Genomic DNA, 19,617 nt, shown 5'->3' on the forward strand with positions numbered 1-19,617 from the left:
TCGTCATATTTTGCTTTAAGGTTTACTAAACAACCCATTTTGTTAGAGAGTCCTTTGTGTGTAGCTATCCCTTCAGATGAGGTTATGTTTGGGGAATATGTTTATGTTGATTGTGAGGTTCAAGTGCAAAGGAGAAACCTATTAGGCGATTTGGTAATTTTAGAAATAGTAGGTTTTGATGTGATACTAGGTATGGATTGGTTATCAAGGCACCATGCCTCAGTTGATTGTTGGAATAAGACAGTGATTTTCAAGCCTGTTGAGGAGACGGAGTTTGCTTTTCATGGAGATGGGTTATCATCTCCATCTAGTATTCTCTTGGCCATCACGAGAAGGATGGTACGAAAGGGTATGCAAGGGTTTTTGGCTTATGTGCATGATATGAACATGGAACAAGTTTTGATAGTTAGGGAATTCATCGATGTTTTTCCCGATGACTTACCTGGACTACCTCCTAATAGGGAAATCGAATTCTGTATTGATCTAGTTTCAGGAACAAAACCAATCTCTATGGCACCGTACAGGATGGCGCCAGCAGAATTAAAAGAGCTGAAGGAGCAGATTCAAGATTTGTTAGATAAGGGGTTTATTCGTCCGAGTGTGTCTCCGTGGGGAGCACCTGTGTTATTTGTAAAGAAGAAGGATGGATCAATGAGGATGTGTATAGACTATAGGCAGTTGAACAAGGTCACTGTTAAGAATAGATACCCACTCCCTCGACCTTTTTGATAAATTACAAGGAGCTCAATGTTTCTCAAAGATTGATTTGCGATCGGGGTATCACCAGTTGAGGATTAGGAATGAGGATATTCCTAAAACTGCCTTTAGGACTCGTTATGGGCATTACAAGTTCCTAGTGTTGTCTTTTGGGTTAACGAATGCACCTGCGGCTTTTATGGACATGATGAACAGGGTTTTTAGGCCATTTATTGATAAGTTTGTTATTGTGTTCATTGATGACATCTTGGTGTATTCAAGAAGTGAAGAAGAACATGAAGAGCATTTGAGATTGGTGCTTCAAACTCTAAGAGATCATCAGTTGTATGGAAAGTTCTCGAAGAGCGAGTTTTGGTTAGAGAGTGTTGGGTTTTTGAGACATGTGGTGTCCAAAAATGGGATAGAGGTTGATCCACAGAAAGTGGAGGCAGTTAAACAGTGGCCTAGACCAGTCACGGTATCTGAGATTAGGAGTTTCCTAGGTTTAGCGGAATACTACAGGAGATTCGTGGAGAATTTTTCCCGAATCGCTGCTCCGTTGACGAAGTTGACACAGAAAAGTGTCAAGTTTCAATGGTCAGAAGAATGTGAGAAGAGTTTCTTGGAGTTGAAGGAAAGGTTAATTACGACTCCAATTTTGACAGTACCTTCAGGGTCTGGTGGTTTTACCGTGTACTGTGATGCATCCAGGATTGGTTTAGGTTGTGTTTTGATGCAGAATGGTAATGTGATTGCTTATGCCTCGAGAAAGTTGAAGAAGCACGAGCAAAATTACCCCACACATGATTTGGAGATGGCTGCGGTAGTGTTTGCCCTTAAGATTTGGAGACACTACTTGTATGGGGAGACATGTGAGATATTTTCAGATCATAAGAGTCTTCAATATATCTTCCAGCAGAAGGATCTGAATTTGAGACAAAGAAGGTGGATGGAATTGTTAAGTGATTATGATTGCACGATTCAATATCACCCGGGCAAGGCAAATGTTGTTGCCGATGCCTTAAGCAGAAAATCTATGGGTAGTTTGGCTCATATTCAGGAGGTGAGGAGACCCTTGATTAAAGAGTTACACAGATTGTTAGATGAGAGGGTCAGTTTTGAGATTTGTGAATCGGGAGCATTGTTGGCTCACTTTCAGGCTAAGTCAGACTTAGTAGACCGGATTAAAGGAGCTCAAATGAAGGATGAGCGACTTTACAAGATTCGAGATGAGTTGGAGTTAGGGAGAGCTCCGGGTTTTGTTATCCATGAAGATGGTGTGTTGAGATTTGGTTCCAGGTTATGTGTGCCTGAGGTGGATGATTTGAAAAGAGATGTGATGACGGAAGCACATCAAACTGCCTATACTATACATCCTGGTTCTAACAAGATGTATAGAGACTTGAGAGAGTGTTACTGGTGGAATGGCATGAAGAGGGACATTGCTGAATTTGTATCTCGATGCTTGACCTGTCAGAGGGTTAAAGGTGAGCATCAGAAACCACCAGGGCTTTTGCAACCATTGTTGATTCCTGAATGGAAATGGGAGAGGATCACTATGGATTTTGTGTCAGGTTTGCCTCGGAGCCAGGAGGGTTATGATTCGGTTTGGGTAATAGTTGATCGTTTGACCAAGTCAGCTCATTTCTTGCCAGTAAAGGTGACATATGGGTTTGCAAAACTGGCAGAAATCTATGTTAACGAGATCGTAAGGTTGCATGGTGTGCCGATCTCAATTGTGTCCGACAGAGGTCCACAATTCACTTCTCGGTTTTGGGTGAAGTTTCAGGAAGCTTTGGGGACTAATGTTCAGTTAAGTACTGCCTTTCATCCTCAGACAGATTGACAATCTGAGAGGACTATACAAATTTTGGAGGATATGTTAAGAGCTTGTGTGATTGACTTTGGGTCGGATGGAGCAAGTACTTATCTTTGGTGGAGTTTGCATATAATAATAGTTATCAAGCGAGCATTGATATGGCCCCATATGAGGCCTTGTATGGCCGGAAGTGTAGATCACCTGTATGTTGGTATGAGGTTGGTGAGAGGAGATTAATGGGTCCCGAGTTAATACAGATTACTTCGGATAAGATTAAGGTGATCCGAGATAAGCTTCTAACAGCTCAGAGTAGGCAAAAGAATTATGCAGATAAGAGAAGGCGTAATCTAGAATTTTCAGTGGGTGACAACGTGTTCCTAAAAGTCTCCCCGACTAAAGGGATATTCAGATTTGGGAAGAAAGGAAAGTTGAGTCCTAGGTTTATAGGGCCCTTTGAGATCTTGGAAAGAGTAGGGGTAGTGGCATATCGACTTGCCTTACCACCTAATCTATCTTCTATACATCCGGTGTTCCATGTTTCGATGTTGAGAAAGTATTTGTCTGATCCATCTCATGTGCTAGAAGTTCAACCGGTTGAGCTGAGGAAAGATATGACATATGAAGTTCAACCAATAAAAATAGTGGATCGACAAGTTAGAAAACTTCGGTCGAAGGATATCGCATCGGTTAAGGTTGTGTGGAGCGGACACCCACGTCAAGAAGCGACGTGGGAGCTTGAGGAGGAAATGCTCAACAAGTATCCATTCTTGTTTGAACTTGATGGTAAGACTTCATTTCTTAAAGTTTAAGTTTCGAGGACGAAACTTTTATAAGGTGGGGAGATTGTGATGTTTTGAAATTTAATGAGTAGGTAAAAGGCAATAAAGCCCTTGGAGGCTTAAAAGTTGGTATAATTAAATGAAGGGTATTGTAGTAATTGTATAAAGAGATGATAAGTATAAATAGAAAGAAAAAAAAAAGAGAGATCTGAATATTTGAGAGAGCAAACCGTGAGAGAGAAGGGAGAAAGAAGAAGAAGAGAAAAGAGGGGAAAATAAGGGAAAAAGGAAAGGAGTTGGAGGAAATAAGTTTAAAGGTAAGATTACGTATAAATGTGTGTTCTTTAAGCCTTAATTTCTGTTTTGATAAATGTTAGGGTTTTGAATATTGTGTTTTGAGTTTGATTGATGAATTAATTGGAAGGTTATGGGTTGATTGTTGTGGGTAATTGGTTAATTAGTTGATTGTGAGAGATTGAAGGTAAAGATGATGATTTTGAGTTATGATTTTATTTGAATGGTGAAATTGTGTTAGAAATCAGGAGATGACAGTAGGTAATCTGTAAAATTCTGGGTTTGAGGTTGAAGATGACGAAAATTCAATTTGGTCCCTCACTTTGTGAAATTACAGTTTAGTCCCTAAACTTTGAGGAAATTATAATTTGACCCCTAATTGTATTTTTAGATTCTGGACAGTGTTATTATGAGGTTAAGGATGATGAATCTGAGTTTGATAATTGATTTGGAATATTTTCAGTTTGGTCCCTCAATTTTGGGAATTTACATTTTAGTCCCTGAACTTTATGAAAATTACAGTTCGGTCCCTGGTTCGTTCTAGACAGAATTAAGGATGGTTTATGGGTGAAAATTCAGTATAGTTATGTATTTTCCAGATTGGTCCAATTTTGGTAAAATTACGTTTTGGTCCCTGTTTTGGAAGATTGTCGTTTTAGTCCATAAACTTAGGAGACTAAAGCTGATTTTATTTTATGCATTGGGATCTTTTGTTTGAGTTATTTTTGAGTATATTTCATATATTGTTGTAGGTTCTCCTAACGATCCTCAATAGGATTTTCGGGTCTTTCGTCTGACATTCCTTTTAGTTCTATATTTTCCGGGTGAGTGGAATAATCTTTAATATGCATATATGATAAGTAAATATGTATGTTGATTATACAATGAGTACAACTCGTTAATTCTTTGAATAATTATATATGTTGCTTATTTTCCGAGTACTCATTTATTCTTGAATTTGCACTCGCAATCTATCAAAGTAAATCCTATTTGATATGATATACGTTTCTTTGATGATTATATGAATATCTATTATGCCTTGATATGGGACTTGTCAGTAACTCCATGCTAACGGAGAGTAGTTAGCCTATGTGCACATAGTATTCTGTATGTATACCTAGCTGGTGAGAGAGGCATCAGCCTGTGGCGACTGATCATCCCACAGTGGTCACCTTCGGGTGTCATCTGGTCTGGTCACCTTCGGGTGTCATCTGGTCACCTTCGGGTGTCATCTGATCTCTGACATATAGTCCACTACGTTATGATGATACGTTTAGTATGCATATGATATGTATATGATAAGTTTAGTATGTATATGTATATGTATATCAAGATAAATGATCTTGCGAACTATAAATATCAAGAATATCTAAAATGTATATCAATTATTATTCCCTCACTGAGTTGGTTGAACTCACCCCTCATTCTTAATATTATTTCAGGTTCTTAGTTTCTGATAGCAGGTGAACTTTGTTGAGTGTTCCTGCTTCTTCAGTTTTGAGTCGGTATGCCTTGCTTATCTTTCAAGGCTATTTGATTCGATGTCTTAGGCGCTCCACTATTACCTTGTTTTGATTAAATTTGGATTTTGACAATGTAATGAGTATTATGGATTATTGTTTTTGTTTTAATTATTGACGAGGAGTTTTAAACTATCTTTTGGTTTCATCAGTTTTGAATAATATAAGATTTCTGAAGATTATGAAATGCTGCGTATTTTTGAATAAATTATTCTTTGATATGTCCGTTTTGAGGCTTAGCGCGGGAGGGGTGTCCTTCCGCCACCGCTCCTGCGTTGCCGGTCATGGACCCGGGATTCGGGTCGTGACAGAATATTTGTGATTCTTGGCGTTTTTCATCCAACTTGGAAAAGTTCACGATCTTCCAAGTGTACTTGGAAGCAGTAGGATCCTTTTTCATTGATAAGACCTCTCCTTTGTTGGGGGATTCCGGCTCCCCGTGCGCGGACCGAGGGTGTACTGATATTTGCTCATCGAAGGCTAAAGCACACTGACACAATATTTTACGTGGTTCGGCAAAACCGCCTACATCCACGGGAGAGAGTCCATATTATTTATAGATAGAGAAAGGATACAATAAATACATGGAGGAGGATCACTCAACTCCCAGCTCACACTACTGCATATGGCAGCATAGGCAGCAGCTCCTCTTTCCCTCTTCTTCTCTTCTCTTCACGTTCTCACACACTCTCACTTCTCTCACACACACTCTCACAAAACATGCCTCTTTTATAGGCAATTCTTGGCAACTTTCTCCAGCAATAACAAGGGGACAATAGGTCCCGAAATCATGCCACTAATTGTGGCACTAGTGGTGCTTCCACTAAGCCACAATTAGTGGTGGGGTATTGCCACTAAATGGCAATATCCCAACAATCACCCCCTTTGCCATTTATATGGGCAATTGTTTTCTTGCTTCTTCAGCACAAGCTTGCATTCTGCAGTTCTTCCAAGCTTCCATTTTGAGAGCGTCTTCAACACAACATTCCCCTTCGAGCGTATCAACCATGCTCGGTCCGGAATGATTTTTCAAGCCTTACACCAAGGCTTACAACACCCCCTCAAACGGATATTCCAAGTGCGACGGTCATTGAGTATTTCAATGTGATCACAAGCTCACCACTCTTCCAAGAGTCTACTCATCCAGGAGTTGCGCCTGCCCTCTGTTCCACCCTAGGAACCACGCCTTACTTCTCCGTGAGTCTCTTGCTCTTAGTCGTAAGAGTCCAGGTAGCTCTCCACCTTTAACCATGGGGGCAGCCCATTAAAGGTTGATCCATATCTGTTTTCATACTCTGAGTATTACAATGCCATTACCGAGCTCACCACCTTGACAAGAGTCAACTCGTTCCTGGAACATGCGCATGCCCTCTGCTCCTTCATAGCAGCCGCGCCTTAATGCTCCACAAGTCACACACTTATTGTCCAAGGCAAATGTCTTTTAGCTCATTGATCTTTAGCATGGGGGCAATATCCATGAAAGTCAATCCTGCATTTGTCTCCATACTCATCATAGTCACTTCATTGGCTATACACATGTCCACTCATATCTAGCCATTACATTGGCTCTGGGGTTGTTCTGAATTGGGCTCATATCGTGGCCCACACACCTTCTCCTTAGGTGTCTCCGCTCGTCGTCATGCGGCGGTCTGAAATAGGGCTCCTATCGCGGCCCTCACACCTTCTCTAAGGTGTCTTCGCCCGTTGTCATGGGGCGGTCTGATCCGGGCTCCTATCATGGCCCTCACACACCTTCCATCTAAGGTGTCTTCGCCCGTTGTCATGGGGCGGTCGCATCCTCCTTCAGCTGAGATGCTTCAAAGTGACTCCAAAATTCTCTACCACCATGTGCACTATGGGAGAGATTACTGCCACTGACTACATAGAAAGAGAAAGTTGCGGTATACTCCTCGCAATCCTCCACCTCGATTTCTATGTTTTGAGCTTCTATGCCTTTCTGCTTGACAGCTCCACCTACACCAACTCTCTTTGGTGTCTTCGCCTTTCATCATAAGCGGTTGCCTTGTATCACAGGCATTTGCACCCCCTCAATTAGGTGCCTCTGCAATAGCTCTCTTTCCATCCTTGCATGCATTGGAAAGGTCTTCGCCTGTTGTCTTCATCAAGAGCATAAGAGACTTCCTGTTGTACAAACTTTAACAGTCTCTGCTCTGAGCTTCATATGGGAACACTTCTTCTCCTTGCACCTGTTGTCTCATTATAGTACCTCGTTGGATTCTACGGGTACTCCTGCACAATCTCCGTGTGCCCTCGTGCAATTTCTGTTCTCCAGATTTTTCCCCATTCCTTGCTTATGTTTGACAGCAGCTCATCCTGTCACAACACCTGTCCAAGTCAAAAATAGGGTGTCAATCTTTATCCCTTGCCGTATTTCTCTACCATTATCAGGGTCTTCATCAATTCTCCCCTCGAGAAATCACAGTCACCGAATCTAACTTCTTTGGAGAAATCACCACTTCATCAGATCCTTGATCATACGGAACCCAACTGTTCCCTTGTGCCGTCATCCTGCTAGTCTTCAACCGTTTCATTACAAACTGCTATATATACGAAAATAGTACCGTATAGATAATCCTTCCACTAAGCAAGTTCCCAGGAAAGATTGGAGGGGTCACACTGGTCCCGCTTAAAACCCAACCTCCTAGACAGAACTTCTTAGGCCATATCTATCCATCGTACTGTCTTTCCGTATATACAACCATTTGCTAGCTCTGTCGCGGCTTTCCTTTACAAGTGATCTGGAATATACTGGTTTAATACATGATTTCTCAACATCTGGCGAGACTACCAGTTCTTAGATTCGTCAAGATTGGTTTTCATCAATTTTCACTCTACACCTCTAATTGTCCACATGATCGGGTGTCCAAAGTGTTCCAATTTTGCCTTCCTTCAAGGCAGCTAAAATTCTCTCCACTTAGCAGTTCAGCACATGTAATTGGGCAAACATGTGCACCTTCATCTTCTTCATCTCCATCGACCACCATGATGACCTTCAGATGCCTCCTGATCGGGCAATCTCTTTTGTTAATTCACCACCGCCATTTTTGGTCTCAAATCTCAATGATCGGACCGTACCATTGCATCCGGAATGATCAAATTAGCTGGAAACAAGTCTGAAATCGTCCAAATCGCATTTCAGACGGCTAAGATTTGATCAAAACAATTCTGGCCTGATGAGCGGCCCAGATTCAATCTCAGATCCGGTTGCACGTAGACTCTGCTGCACAGAATCTTATCTCTCGTCTCGCGGCTCAGCTCGGCTTCCAAACGGCTCAGCTCAACTCGACTCGGCTAGGCTAGGCTCGCGGCTGATGACGTGGCAGATGGGTCCAACTGTGATGACGTGTCTGCTGACTGGACGCTGGCATGTCATGATGACTGTACATGCTGACATCTCCATTACATCATGCTGATGTCATTATGGGTCATGCTACTGTACATGATGATGTCACAATTACATCATGCTAATGTCATCCCTGGCATGTCTACTATTCACGCTGACGTCACTTTTACGTCATGCTGATGTCATTCATATCCGGGTCAGTCACATGGGTCGGGTCAACTGGTATTCGGGTCGGGTCAACTCATCCGGGCGAAGAAGACGCGTGGGGCGCGTCTGCGCGCGTGGGCAGACGCCTTGCCGGAGAGTGATGGAGAGTGCGGCCATGTCCGACGTCCGATTTTGACGTCGTTTTCACTAGTGGCTTCGTCTCGGCCTCCTCTACACAGTGGTATGGTCAAAACACAATTTTGACAACGTTTATTTTTGAGCAAAAATCAAACACCCCTTTAAACCATCAGCTCTGATACCAATTGTTGGGGGATTCCGGCTCCCCGTGCGCAGACCGAGGGTGTACTGATATTTGCTCATCGGAGGCTAAAGCACACTGACACAATATTTTACGTGGTTCGGCAAAACCGCCTACATCCACGGGAGAGAGTCCATATTATTTATAGATAGAGAAATGATACAATAAATACATGGAGGAGGATCACTCAACTCCCAGCTCACACTGCTGCATATGGCAGCAGGGCTGCTGCCCATGGCAGCAGCTCCTCTTTCCCTCTTCTTCTCTTCTCTTCACGTTCTCACACACTCTCACTTCTCTCACACACACTCTCACAAAACATGCCTCTTTTATAGGCAATTCTTGGCAACTTTCTCCAGCAATAGCAAGGGGACAATAGGTCCCGAAATCATGTCACTAATTGTGGCACTAGTGGTGCTTCCACTAAGCCACAATTAGTGGTGGGGTATTGCCACTAAATGGCAATATCCCAACATCCTTTGCCTCTGCTTCTTTCTCCACAGACAAATACTTCAGCTCCAAGCACACAAGTGTCTTCCAGAACGAATCCATAACGAGCATCATTAAATGTTGAAAGCTTAATGAATTGATCAAAACCACATTCAAGCTTCAATCCATGAAAGCGTCTTTCCTTTCCTGCTGCATCTAACCTTGGCAACAAGGCCAAAACATCAGAGAGGGGCATCACTTTCTCTTGAGTTAAACTAAATTACCCAGAGTGATTGAAGAAAACTAATGCAAGTAAATCTTGCCCGTCACCCAATTTACAACGCATAACTCTGGTGATACTATAAACACTAAAACAAAAACTGTAGCTAATGACAATAGCTTGAGGATCTATTGCAGAGTAATGATTTAGAAAACATGCCTTGAATTACCAAGTAGCTGTCCTTGTTTTGGTCAAGCAAGAACAACCGGAAAATCACGTTGACCTCCCAACCACGTGGAAGAGAACTTGCGTCAACCATTGCTAAATAGAGAGAGATGTGATCTTTTACATTATTGCTCTTGTTTCCGTTCGGATAAAGAACTAATTTCCTTGCAAAGCAAACACAGGAGGAGGTAATAAAAATGAGAGGGGTATCTCATAATAATAAAACATGACTGCGGTTGGAGATGGAAAGACAAAGAAAGACACATATTCACTAGCAATAAGATGTACCATTTATAGCCTCCAGCTTCAAAAACCCCTGATTCATATGTCTCCACTGCATTTTTCCCAAGTGACGAAAATGACTCTATTTTAACCATGTAATGGATGGGAGGTGCATCTGATACGGTTGCTACAGCACCTGCAAAATGAAATGATATCAGCACATACAAGTTTGATCACTCTTTGGTTTTGTTACTAGAGAAAATCTGCTCATCAAACAAACACGCCGAGTATCAAAGGGAGAGCTTGGTACGGAAGAAAGGGCAAGCTCACAGACAGTAATCTCGGCATCAGCACTGAAAAAGTTAGGTCACAGAACAGGATGTTAGTCGATGAGAGAAAAAAGGGAAGGATAGGGTGAAATACCAGGAGGGGGAGAAATATTGCTGACAACTTCTGTCATGACGGTGACTATATCTTTCCTGGCAACAAAATCCACTAAACGATGTGCAGGATGTAGGGGAATGAACAAAACATTTGTTCCCCTATTTGTAAGGAAATCAAGAGAGAGTAGTTATTCGAAACTCTTAGAAGTTGTTTGGGGATTGTTATCCTTTGCTGGAATAAAGATTACTTTTGAAACCGGAAACAGATCGATTCTCTTCTTGCAGATGCAAAACACGTCTATGGAAGATACCATGCATTATTTCCTTGCAAACCGCAATCTTACAAAACTTAAACACAACAATATGCTTTAGCAACCAAGTACATTTGTGGGGGTAATGATTGAATCTTTAGCAGCAGGAAAACCTCAAACGGAACTCCATAACATTCGGCTAAAATGCTTTCATGCCTGTGAATTTTTTGTTTTCTTTCCGTCTTTTTTCATTGAGATATGCATATATTTACTTGCTTCGAACATACATATTAATAATTTGGACGAGTAAAGAACCTTAAGAAATTAAAGTAATTAGAAGTTCTCGCATCCAACCTCATGATATAATGGATGCCGATCTCCTGGGAGTGCACCGGGGCAATTGTGATCAGAAAAGGTACTCCAAGTCGGGGGACTAGCTTTCCACTCCTAGACTCTCTGATGACAAATATGTGGTCAATGTCATGTGTACGAGGACATGGTATGCAGGAGGAACGGTCACTCACTACCGCCGCATTTCTTCTATTCTCCATTGCCTGCTAAACTTCTAGACAGCTTTGTTCAAAAGGATCAAAATTTGGCATGTATTGCATAATTTTAACATGGAAAACTTTATTTTGGATCCCGTGGTACAGTGCTACCAGTTATGTTATCCTCGAAACTACTGCCAGAGATGGAAGTGGATTATAATTCCTAGAGCGAGCAGTGGCTGCAGGGGATGCAGAACTTGCCGATATTCTCTCAAATTGAGAAGTTAAAGGTGGATTAGAGTTCATTTTGCATCGAGTATATCATCATCGTTTCTTTGTATTCAGGGACTTTTATCTATCTAGTTTTGCAGGCTAGAATTGATATGACTGCAGCAGCCTGCGAAAGTGCAGAAAAAGTATTAGAAGATACTCGTGAAGCCTAACAGTTTGGCACCCGTCAAGGGCTAACGAGTCTTCCCACTTTGGACAAGGCTCAGGCTGCTAAGATTCAAGAGCGAGAGACCTTGCTCCGAGCTGCTGTGAATGTTAGTGACGATTACCATCTCAACTGCCAATATTCATGCTTTGTCCGCAGCTCTTGTTCCTCGTTTTTGGCTGGAGCATTTAAATTTTGCACTCTTGTACGCAGGGAGAACTTATCATCCATAATTTGTTTTATATGCTTGCAGGCCTATCAATCCTGTAATTTATCTCAGATTTTAACATGGCATTTGAATTTTGAGTTATACAGTATTTTAAAATTTATTGATTTACACACAGCATTTCTGTATGTTTTCTCTGCAAGGTTAAGCTAACTCTTTTATGTCCGTGGAGAACGTGTGTGCTCAATTTCGAGTTCAGTCATGTAACAATATTGATATGTGTGTCATCGAATTCTGAAAGGCTGAAAGACCACTGGTGACTAACGATATGGCTCCTTGTTGCACTGTAAAAACATGAACGTCAGAACTTTCACCAGAAAAAACCAAAAACCTTTGAATTCAGAACAACTATAACATCATTCTTTTAAAGTTCCATTACTGTTCTAGTTGTACAATATCAAAGAACCATCTCAACTCAATAACTTAAGCTGATAAATGAAGTCCCAAGATATGATTTATATTATTCTCTAATACACCCCCTCAAGTGAAAGCTCTTTAAGCTTGAAAACTTACACAAGCTCAAGTATCTTTGTGCTTAATTTTTATCAAATAAATGGAAATGATGAGATTCGAACTCGTGACCACTTGATCATCAAATCTCTAATATCATGTCAAAGAACCATCTCAACCCAATAATTTAAACTGTTAGATGAGTTCTCAAGTTATGATTTATATTATTCTCTAATATACAATATACACTATTGTTTGCCGACTGCGAGAAGAGTATCCATTGAGAAATTCCCGTTAGCAGCATTGGTTCTCTTTGAGATGCAGCCAACTCTGTTAATTTTTCCTTGCATGAAGACAATATATATTGACTTTCCGATGAAAGTGGAGATCAATAGGATAGAATACACGCCATTGACGCCAGCAATAATGGTCCTGGACTCTAACATAAGTCGAGCAACATCCTCCATTCACAGGGCCAGATACTAGAGTATGAAACGGTCCAGCGGTTTTGGAAACACACTTTTGTACATTCCGAAGAGGTGCCTTGCATTCTGGACTGATTCCCGGTGGCAAGAGGCCTTGTAGGTTAGTTTATACCTGCGAATGGTGCTGGTCCTTTAAGAAAGGGTAAGAGATTAGGTGCACGAGGGGAACCGACTGGACTGGAACGAGCCAACACAATGCCTCATAAAAGAAAGAAATTTAAGTGTACTTTGGTCTGTGAATGAGGAGGCTTTTAACCCTCAATCTTCTCAAGTTAATTGTGCGGTGAACTTTGCAGTATAACTGATGAAGAAGAACAATATCCGAAAATGAATGGAAGTGTAACGTTAAGAAAACAAAACCATGGGAGGACCATGACAAAGGAAACATCTCTGCCGCCCCAAATGTATCATTGTCGTCGTGGAATCTACCACCTCGACCAATCACTCGGACATTTTTTGTGTTTAAGACTTGGATAATAATGCAACTGGGAGACACGTTAGAGCGAACAAGTATTAATAAAAAACAGGATAAACTTTATGATACCCTCCATTTATGTAATCTCAATCTCATCATCCAATGTCAATTTTTTAAAAAAAAATTCTTCACTCATTTTTAACGTAATTTATCCATATTCTTATCTAAACTGTGCTTTTATTTTATATAGAATGATATCATTTTATATAAACATCACCGGTTTCTTTTAGATTATTCTAACAGAAGCTAAAATTATAATTGAGAAACCAGTAAGATTGATGTAAGAAATAGTTTGTGTATGAAATTGATATTGCCCAGGGGTATATTTTGATGTTTCCCTTAATCAGGTTGATTTTTCATTTAATGACTGAATTTTATGATTTCAGAATATTTAATTATTGTAGTCGACGGATAGATACACTCAGCACGTGTCCCTCCATATCTCTCCCTCTCGAGGGGGTGTCTTCCTTCTATTTTGTCAAACGTTAACGACAACTCTTTCCCCACATAAAAACACGCGCATCACAGACCAGTCATAACACAACACGTAATCATACATGACATTCTTTCTATGACATGGACGCAATCAGTTGGCCTGTCATGCATCATAAATAAAAGGACACCGTACCTCATCAAATGGCAAGAAGATGACGATGATTATTCTAGTATCAAACAGAAGTGCTCATAAATAATAATAATAATAATAATAATAATTTTGGTGAGTTCAAAGCTTATTTTCTTGTCTTCTTTGTTTTTGATTAATTTTTACCCACCCTTTCTCCGTCTCTATGTTTTCCTCTGCATTGACTTGGCAATCTACAAGAAAAACAACACGACAAATCTCAAATCTTTCAAAACTCTCAAATTCAAAGCAAGGGAATGCAAATATGTTTTGCTAAATATAAGGTTAGACCCATCTTCACATTCCCTCTTCTTTCAAAATCTTATGGCTTTATGTTGTTTTTATCAATGATTCTTGCGTAAAGATTGAAACTTTTTTTGTTTTGGTGATGTGAAGATTGAACTTTTGGTGCTGAATAGTACTGAATTTGTTTAATTCTGTGAATGTGTGCTAATTTTGAGCCAACTTTGACCCTTTCTGCAATCTGCAAGCCATTGACCTAATGAACTACATGTTGGTTTTCGCGTGTGTAACGAAGGTATAACCTTTAGCCTACTGTCTGCTGTGTAGTATTTGTTTGCAGAATGAAAAGGTATGAGCAATCAATTATGTTTTTTATTTGCTTTCACGTCTCTTAGAAAGAGCAGCTAAACGATCGGACCAGACAGGCGAAGGGAGCTTGACCGCCTTACCAGTCATTGAAACACAAGCCGGAGACGTATTGGTTTACATTCCTACAAATGTAATATCCATTATTGATGGACAAATCTGTTGAGAAACAAAACTCTTTTATCGCAGAGTTTCCAGTATACATGTTTAGAGGATCTGAAAACTGGGTTCTTTAAATTTTGTTGTATATGTAGTATTTTAATGCGCGTGGATGGAAAGTTTGGATAGCGTTTTTATTCATTTTTGTGCTGCGTATAGTATGAAATATGGATAATTGATGTTGATGATTGTCGTCCTTGTCATTATTGACTTGGCATTTATGTAACTTTTCTGATTTTTCTTGATTTGCTTGCAGGCCGCATAGTTTCAGCTGAGATGTTCTGTTCACATTGTAGGTCTGGCAATGACGTTGGAAGTTCTATCCTGATTCGATATTCTTCACAATGCAATTAGTATCAAATGATAGTCGCCAGAAAGATTTTTCAGAAAGTGAACCCATCTTATCCCAATCTAATATTTTGCAGCATTCTGAAGAAGAATCATCATCCTCTCGTGAAATTAAATCCTTAGGAAGGGATTGTGATGTTCATGTTGCTGAGTTAGAGAGTATTTGCATCGATGAAACTAGCCTTCTGGTGAATCCGGACCAGCCACAGTGCCGTATATGCCTTGATATTGGAGGTCTTTTCTATTTAGTGTGCTTGGTGCCCTTTTTTTTAGGTTCCTTAAGTTTTGTGATCATCATTTGACATGGAGGGTTTTTGTTTATTTCTGAAAAAACCAGTGAATAGTTCTGGAGTGCAAGTAGTTTGTGTGTGTAAATTGGTGTTTCCTTTCTTTTTCTATTATCTGTTTTTTCTTTCTAATGCTGATGAAACCTGTGCTAATTTATCTCAGGGGAAGACTTGATTGCACCATGTCATTGCAAAGGCACTCAGAAGCATGTCCATAGGTCATGTCTTGATAACTGGAGGTCAACTAAGGTAAATGCTCGTTTCTCTCCGGCATACCTTTTTCCTGATTTACAGAGTGATATGTGTGGAACTTTGAGAATTAGGAAAATCATGTCAACCCTTCAGACCCTTCAGATGTTTATTTGTAACTTGCCATTGCATGCATGTATGCATGTGATAGTAGTAAATTTATATCTTGATTCAATGATTAATTCCTGCTATCCATTTTCAGGAGGGCTTTGCTTTTGCTCACTGTACAGAATGCAGAGCAATGTTTATATTGCGGGCAAATGTCCCAGCTGACCGGTGGTGGTTGAGACTGAAGTTTCACTTCCTTGTTGCTAGGGACCATGCATTAATTTTCATAGTAGTTCAGCTGGTAAGGTCACCATCCTTTTCATATTAGTTAAATTTGGTAACATAATCTGGATGTTGATTAGGTATCACTATTGTGGGTATCACCAGTACATTTCTTCCGTCTAGAATTGACATGATTTTCTGCAATAGCATACACTACAAAGTGCTCTCTGAAATTGTAGGCACTGTTATCATTGCCCTATGCAATGCTTTCCATGCACTTAGCTGCATTAGTATTAAGTTCATTTCTTTAGAGTTTGGTGCTGGATGTCACTGCAGCTATGGAAATTGTACTTTTTGGTGTGAAACCAAACAGACCTAATTAGTTTAACGAATCCCAGCTGATAAAAGACATGCATTTGTACACACACATGTGCATGCACAATTACGAGTGTGATTGCATGCACCCGTGATTAGTTGACCCAAGGTGTCTTTGTTTGGAAATTTCCATTGATATTCTGCTGAAGAACTATATGAACAAATATGGAGGTAAAAATGTGATCTAGTAAACTTTTTTCTCGTCTGTTTTGTTCAAAACAATTTAAAGGATCCCTTTTCTAGCAGTTTAGTTTCCCACGACCAAGATTTAAATCTTTGCATGTTGATATACTTTGTCATTTTCTATTGGAAGATCCATGTGCTTTTACCTGTCGCACATAAGAGATTGATTTGGTGAGATGATTGGTCAAATATTGTTTTATCATTAGATTTGTTTTTCTTTGTTGGTAAGTTAATAAATTGATTTTCCAAACAGGTTGTTGCCTTCTTGGGTGTGCTGGTGTACAAGTTCTACGGGGAGGAACTAAGGGAAATGTTTGGCTATGAAGAGCATCCCTATGGGTTCTATACTATGGCTGGTATGCAGAGCCCTTGTTTTGATTGACTATACTCTCTTTACTGTCATTATACATGGTTTGCATGTAAATATTTGCATGTTTTGCTTCTCAATCAACTTTCCTTGAGTTTTTTCCCCAAAATCCAGCTTGGTTCGAAGAAGATAAGGATGTAGGAAAGTGTTTCTAACCACAAAATCACCTGAGCAACTCCAGAATAATGTTAAGAGAACGAAACTCATTTTCCTGCAATAAGAAAAGGACAAGAAGCTATATAATTCATTTTTCTTATGTCTAAAGTTGCTGATTCTCCGAAGAAGTTTCCCATTTAAACTTTAGGATGCCTTTCTTTTCAATCTGAAGTGCTGTTATCATATTGTTTCACTACATGCATTTAGTTCGATGGAATTTTAGGAAAAGAAAGAATCTAATTTGGAAGGTGGAGATTTGCAGTTAGGCTCCATTGATGTTAGTGCCTAATGTGAGATGTCATGTTGTGTAAAAACCAGCTTTATATCATAGATGTGTTAACGGTTTACCATGCCACTAACCTTAACTTCTTGCCAATAGATTAACTCAAATTCAAAAGCAACATTAATGATTGGTGAGGTGACACCAATTCGATTATTAATGACTATTATCAAGCCAGGCTTAGTCTGACCGATGGAGCAGTTAAATCCAGGCATTGAAAGTAAAACCCAGTTGATGCCAATGTTTTCAATAACCTGTTCTACTATATTAAAATATATATATCAGCCTTGTTTTTTAGAGGAAAACAAAGTTAAGAACATAAATAATTTGCTGAGAAAATTTGTTAAAATTTGAACAAGCTTGTGTGAACTATTGCTATTTTTTATTGCTGGAAGATTGAAAGACTGCATGACTTGTGACATCTTCAGATCTACACCCTTTTATCTATATGGTCCAATCAATTGCGCAAGGCACGCAGTAGCAACAGAACCGGAGAAAGTATACAGAAAAGATTGTTCTTTTCTATTATTTTATATTCTATCAGTATTAGATTATAGTATTAGATTAGGTTTAGTTAGTATTAGATTAGGATTAGTTAGTGATCCCGGCTTAGTGGGTCCTTTCTTCCGGGATGAACTATTGATACTAGTCCTACATTTTGTTTCTGGCATGACTTGTGACATCTTAAGATCTACAACCTTTTTCATGAGAATTTTATGCTCACTATCGGTATTGCTGATTTTTAGTTCATTATTTTTTATGCAGTTTTAGCAATCGTTTTGGTGGGTTTGCTCTACGGTTTCTTCATTGCTATAATATGTGGACAAAGGATCAATGAGCGACACTATCATGTTCTTGCCAAGCAAGAACTTACAAAGGTCTGGTATCTCATCCTTAAAGCATTTAGAGTCTCTAAACCAGTTGTAATGTTAGCTAATATAAGGTAGAATTTAATTAGAAAAACAGTAGCTAAAATTCTTATCAGTTCTATTTTAGTTCATTTTCTGCAAAAAAAACAATTCCTGGTGGAAAATATTTTTCATTACATGCTTATGAATTTTTTATGCTTTGTATTTCTGAACCCCGTGATTTTATCTGTGCTCTGGTTTATTTATCCAAAAGTATCATGACAGTGGTACTGCCAAAATGACAGGAATACGTGGTATTAGACAGAGAAGCTTGCAAGGATGTCCCTGAACTAGGAGCTAGTCATGTCTCAGAACTAAGAATGCTGGGTCTTTGTTAGTCTTGAATTTTCTTCCCTTCTGTGTACTCTGTAAGTGATTTCAACTTCTATTTACTTTTTATGCTGATCACTTTCTCATTTGTATGGTCATCTTCTCCCCATAAAAATTAATTATTTTTTTATCAAAGATATGGTCTAAGAACAAGTGTGTAAAGATTCCTTTTGAGTGTTTCTTTTGTATTGATACCAGACCATTGTTAATCTAGGATGCATGCACTAGTGCTGCTTCAGCAAATTTATGCATCAATGTCATATTTCTCGTATTTTTTTTTTTCAGGTCATGCTATTCTGTGCCTGGTGTTGATATGGACTACCTGAATTTATTCATCAGTCCATAGCGTACCTGTTTAAATTCTGCACTTGAAGGTCTTTCAATCCTGTAGTTTATCTCAGATTTTATCATGGCATTTGAATTTTTGAGAGACGTCACGCCCGAAGATGGTCTTTTCTCCATCAAACTGCACAACCACAGAAGGTGTGGTTTTACTTGTATATTTCTGCACACGTATGTATTTTGACCATTGCTGTGTTCTCGGTCATCAGCTTAATGAGTTATATATAGTTTTCGTATATAACACAGCATTTTCACATGTTTTCTCAGCAAGATTTATCAAACTCTTTATTTGTCTATAGAGAATGTGCGAACTTAATTTCGAGTTTAGTAATATAACAATATTGCTATGTGCAAAATCGAACTGTGAAAGGCTGAAAGACCACTGGTAATTAACGATATGGCTCACTATTGCACTGTAAAAACATGAACGTCAGAACTTTCACCGGAAAAAACAAAAAACCTTTTGACTTCAGAATAACTAGCACCATGCTTTTAAAGTTCCACAACTGTTCTAGTTCACAAAAAATATCATTTGTTGTTTGCTGGCTGCGGGAAGAGTATCCATGGAGAAATTCCCGTTAGCAGCGTTGGTCCATCTCTCTTACTTTTTCCTTGCATGAAGACAATATATATTGAATCTCCGAGGAAAGTGGAGATCAATAGGATAGAATACACGCCATTGACGCCAGCAATGGTCCTGAACTCTAACATAAGTCGAGCAGCATCCTCCAATGGCAGGGCCATATACTAAAGTATGAAACGGTCCAGCGGTTTTCGAAACACATTTTTGGACATTCCAAAGAGGTACCTTGCATTCTGGACTGATTCCCGGTGGCAAGAGGCCTGGTAGGTTTATACCTGCGAATGGTGCTGGTCCTTTAAGAAAGGGTACGAGATTAGGTGC

The 19,617-nt window shown here is 39.6% G+C and overlaps 2 protein-coding genes across 2 annotated transcripts in view; one reads left to right on the forward strand and one right to left on the reverse strand.

Annotated features, from left to right (window-relative positions):
• LOC7490848 (ubiquitin C-terminal hydrolase 12) overlaps positions 1 to 10,585 on the reverse strand; it is a 33,539-nt gene extending 22,954 nt beyond the window's left edge. Inside the window, exon 1 of the mRNA XM_052454879.1 lies at positions 10,458 to 10,585. Coding sequence (XP_052310839.1) covers positions 10,458 to 10,494 — 37 coding nt within the window. The 5' untranslated portion in view covers positions 10,495 to 10,585. The remainder of the gene's footprint in view (positions 1 to 10,457) is intronic.
• Positions 10,586 to 13,919: 3,334 nt separating this feature from the next.
• LOC7490849 (uncharacterized) lies at positions 13,920 to 18,969 on the forward strand. The gene is made up of 8 exons (XM_002310892.4): positions 13,920 to 14,134; positions 14,875 to 15,200; positions 15,417 to 15,502; positions 15,705 to 15,851; positions 16,584 to 16,686; positions 17,899 to 18,011; positions 18,287 to 18,409; positions 18,657 to 18,969. The coding sequence occupies exons 2-7, from the start codon at positions 14,963 to 14,965 to the stop codon at positions 18,377 to 18,379; spliced, it is 780 nt and encodes a 259-aa protein (XP_002310928.1). The 5' UTR covers positions 13,920 to 14,134; positions 14,875 to 14,962; the 3' UTR covers positions 18,380 to 18,409; positions 18,657 to 18,969.
• The last annotated feature ends 648 nt before the right edge of the window (positions 18,970 to 19,617 follow it).

This window comes from Populus trichocarpa, chromosome 8 (assembly GCF_000002775.5).
Source record: "Populus trichocarpa isolate Nisqually-1 chromosome 8, P.trichocarpa_v4.1, whole genome shotgun sequence".
NCBI lineage: Eukaryota > Viridiplantae > Streptophyta > Magnoliopsida > Malpighiales > Salicaceae > Populus > Populus trichocarpa.

Bases quoted from the DNA above. Each gene is read 5' to 3' on its own strand.
- LOC7490849 (XM_002310892.4), top strand. From the start codon at position 14,963: ATGCAATTAGTATCAAATGATAGTCGCCAGAAAGATTTTTCAGAAAGT. The intron at 15,503-15,704 runs GTAAATGCTCGT...ATCCATTTTCAG, and splicing joins ATAACTGGAGGTCAACTAAG to GAGGGCTTTGCTTTTGCTCA. The intron at 18,012-18,286 runs GTCTGGTATCTC...CCAAAATGACAG, and splicing joins CCAAGCAAGAACTTACAAAG to GAATACGTGGTATTAGACAG.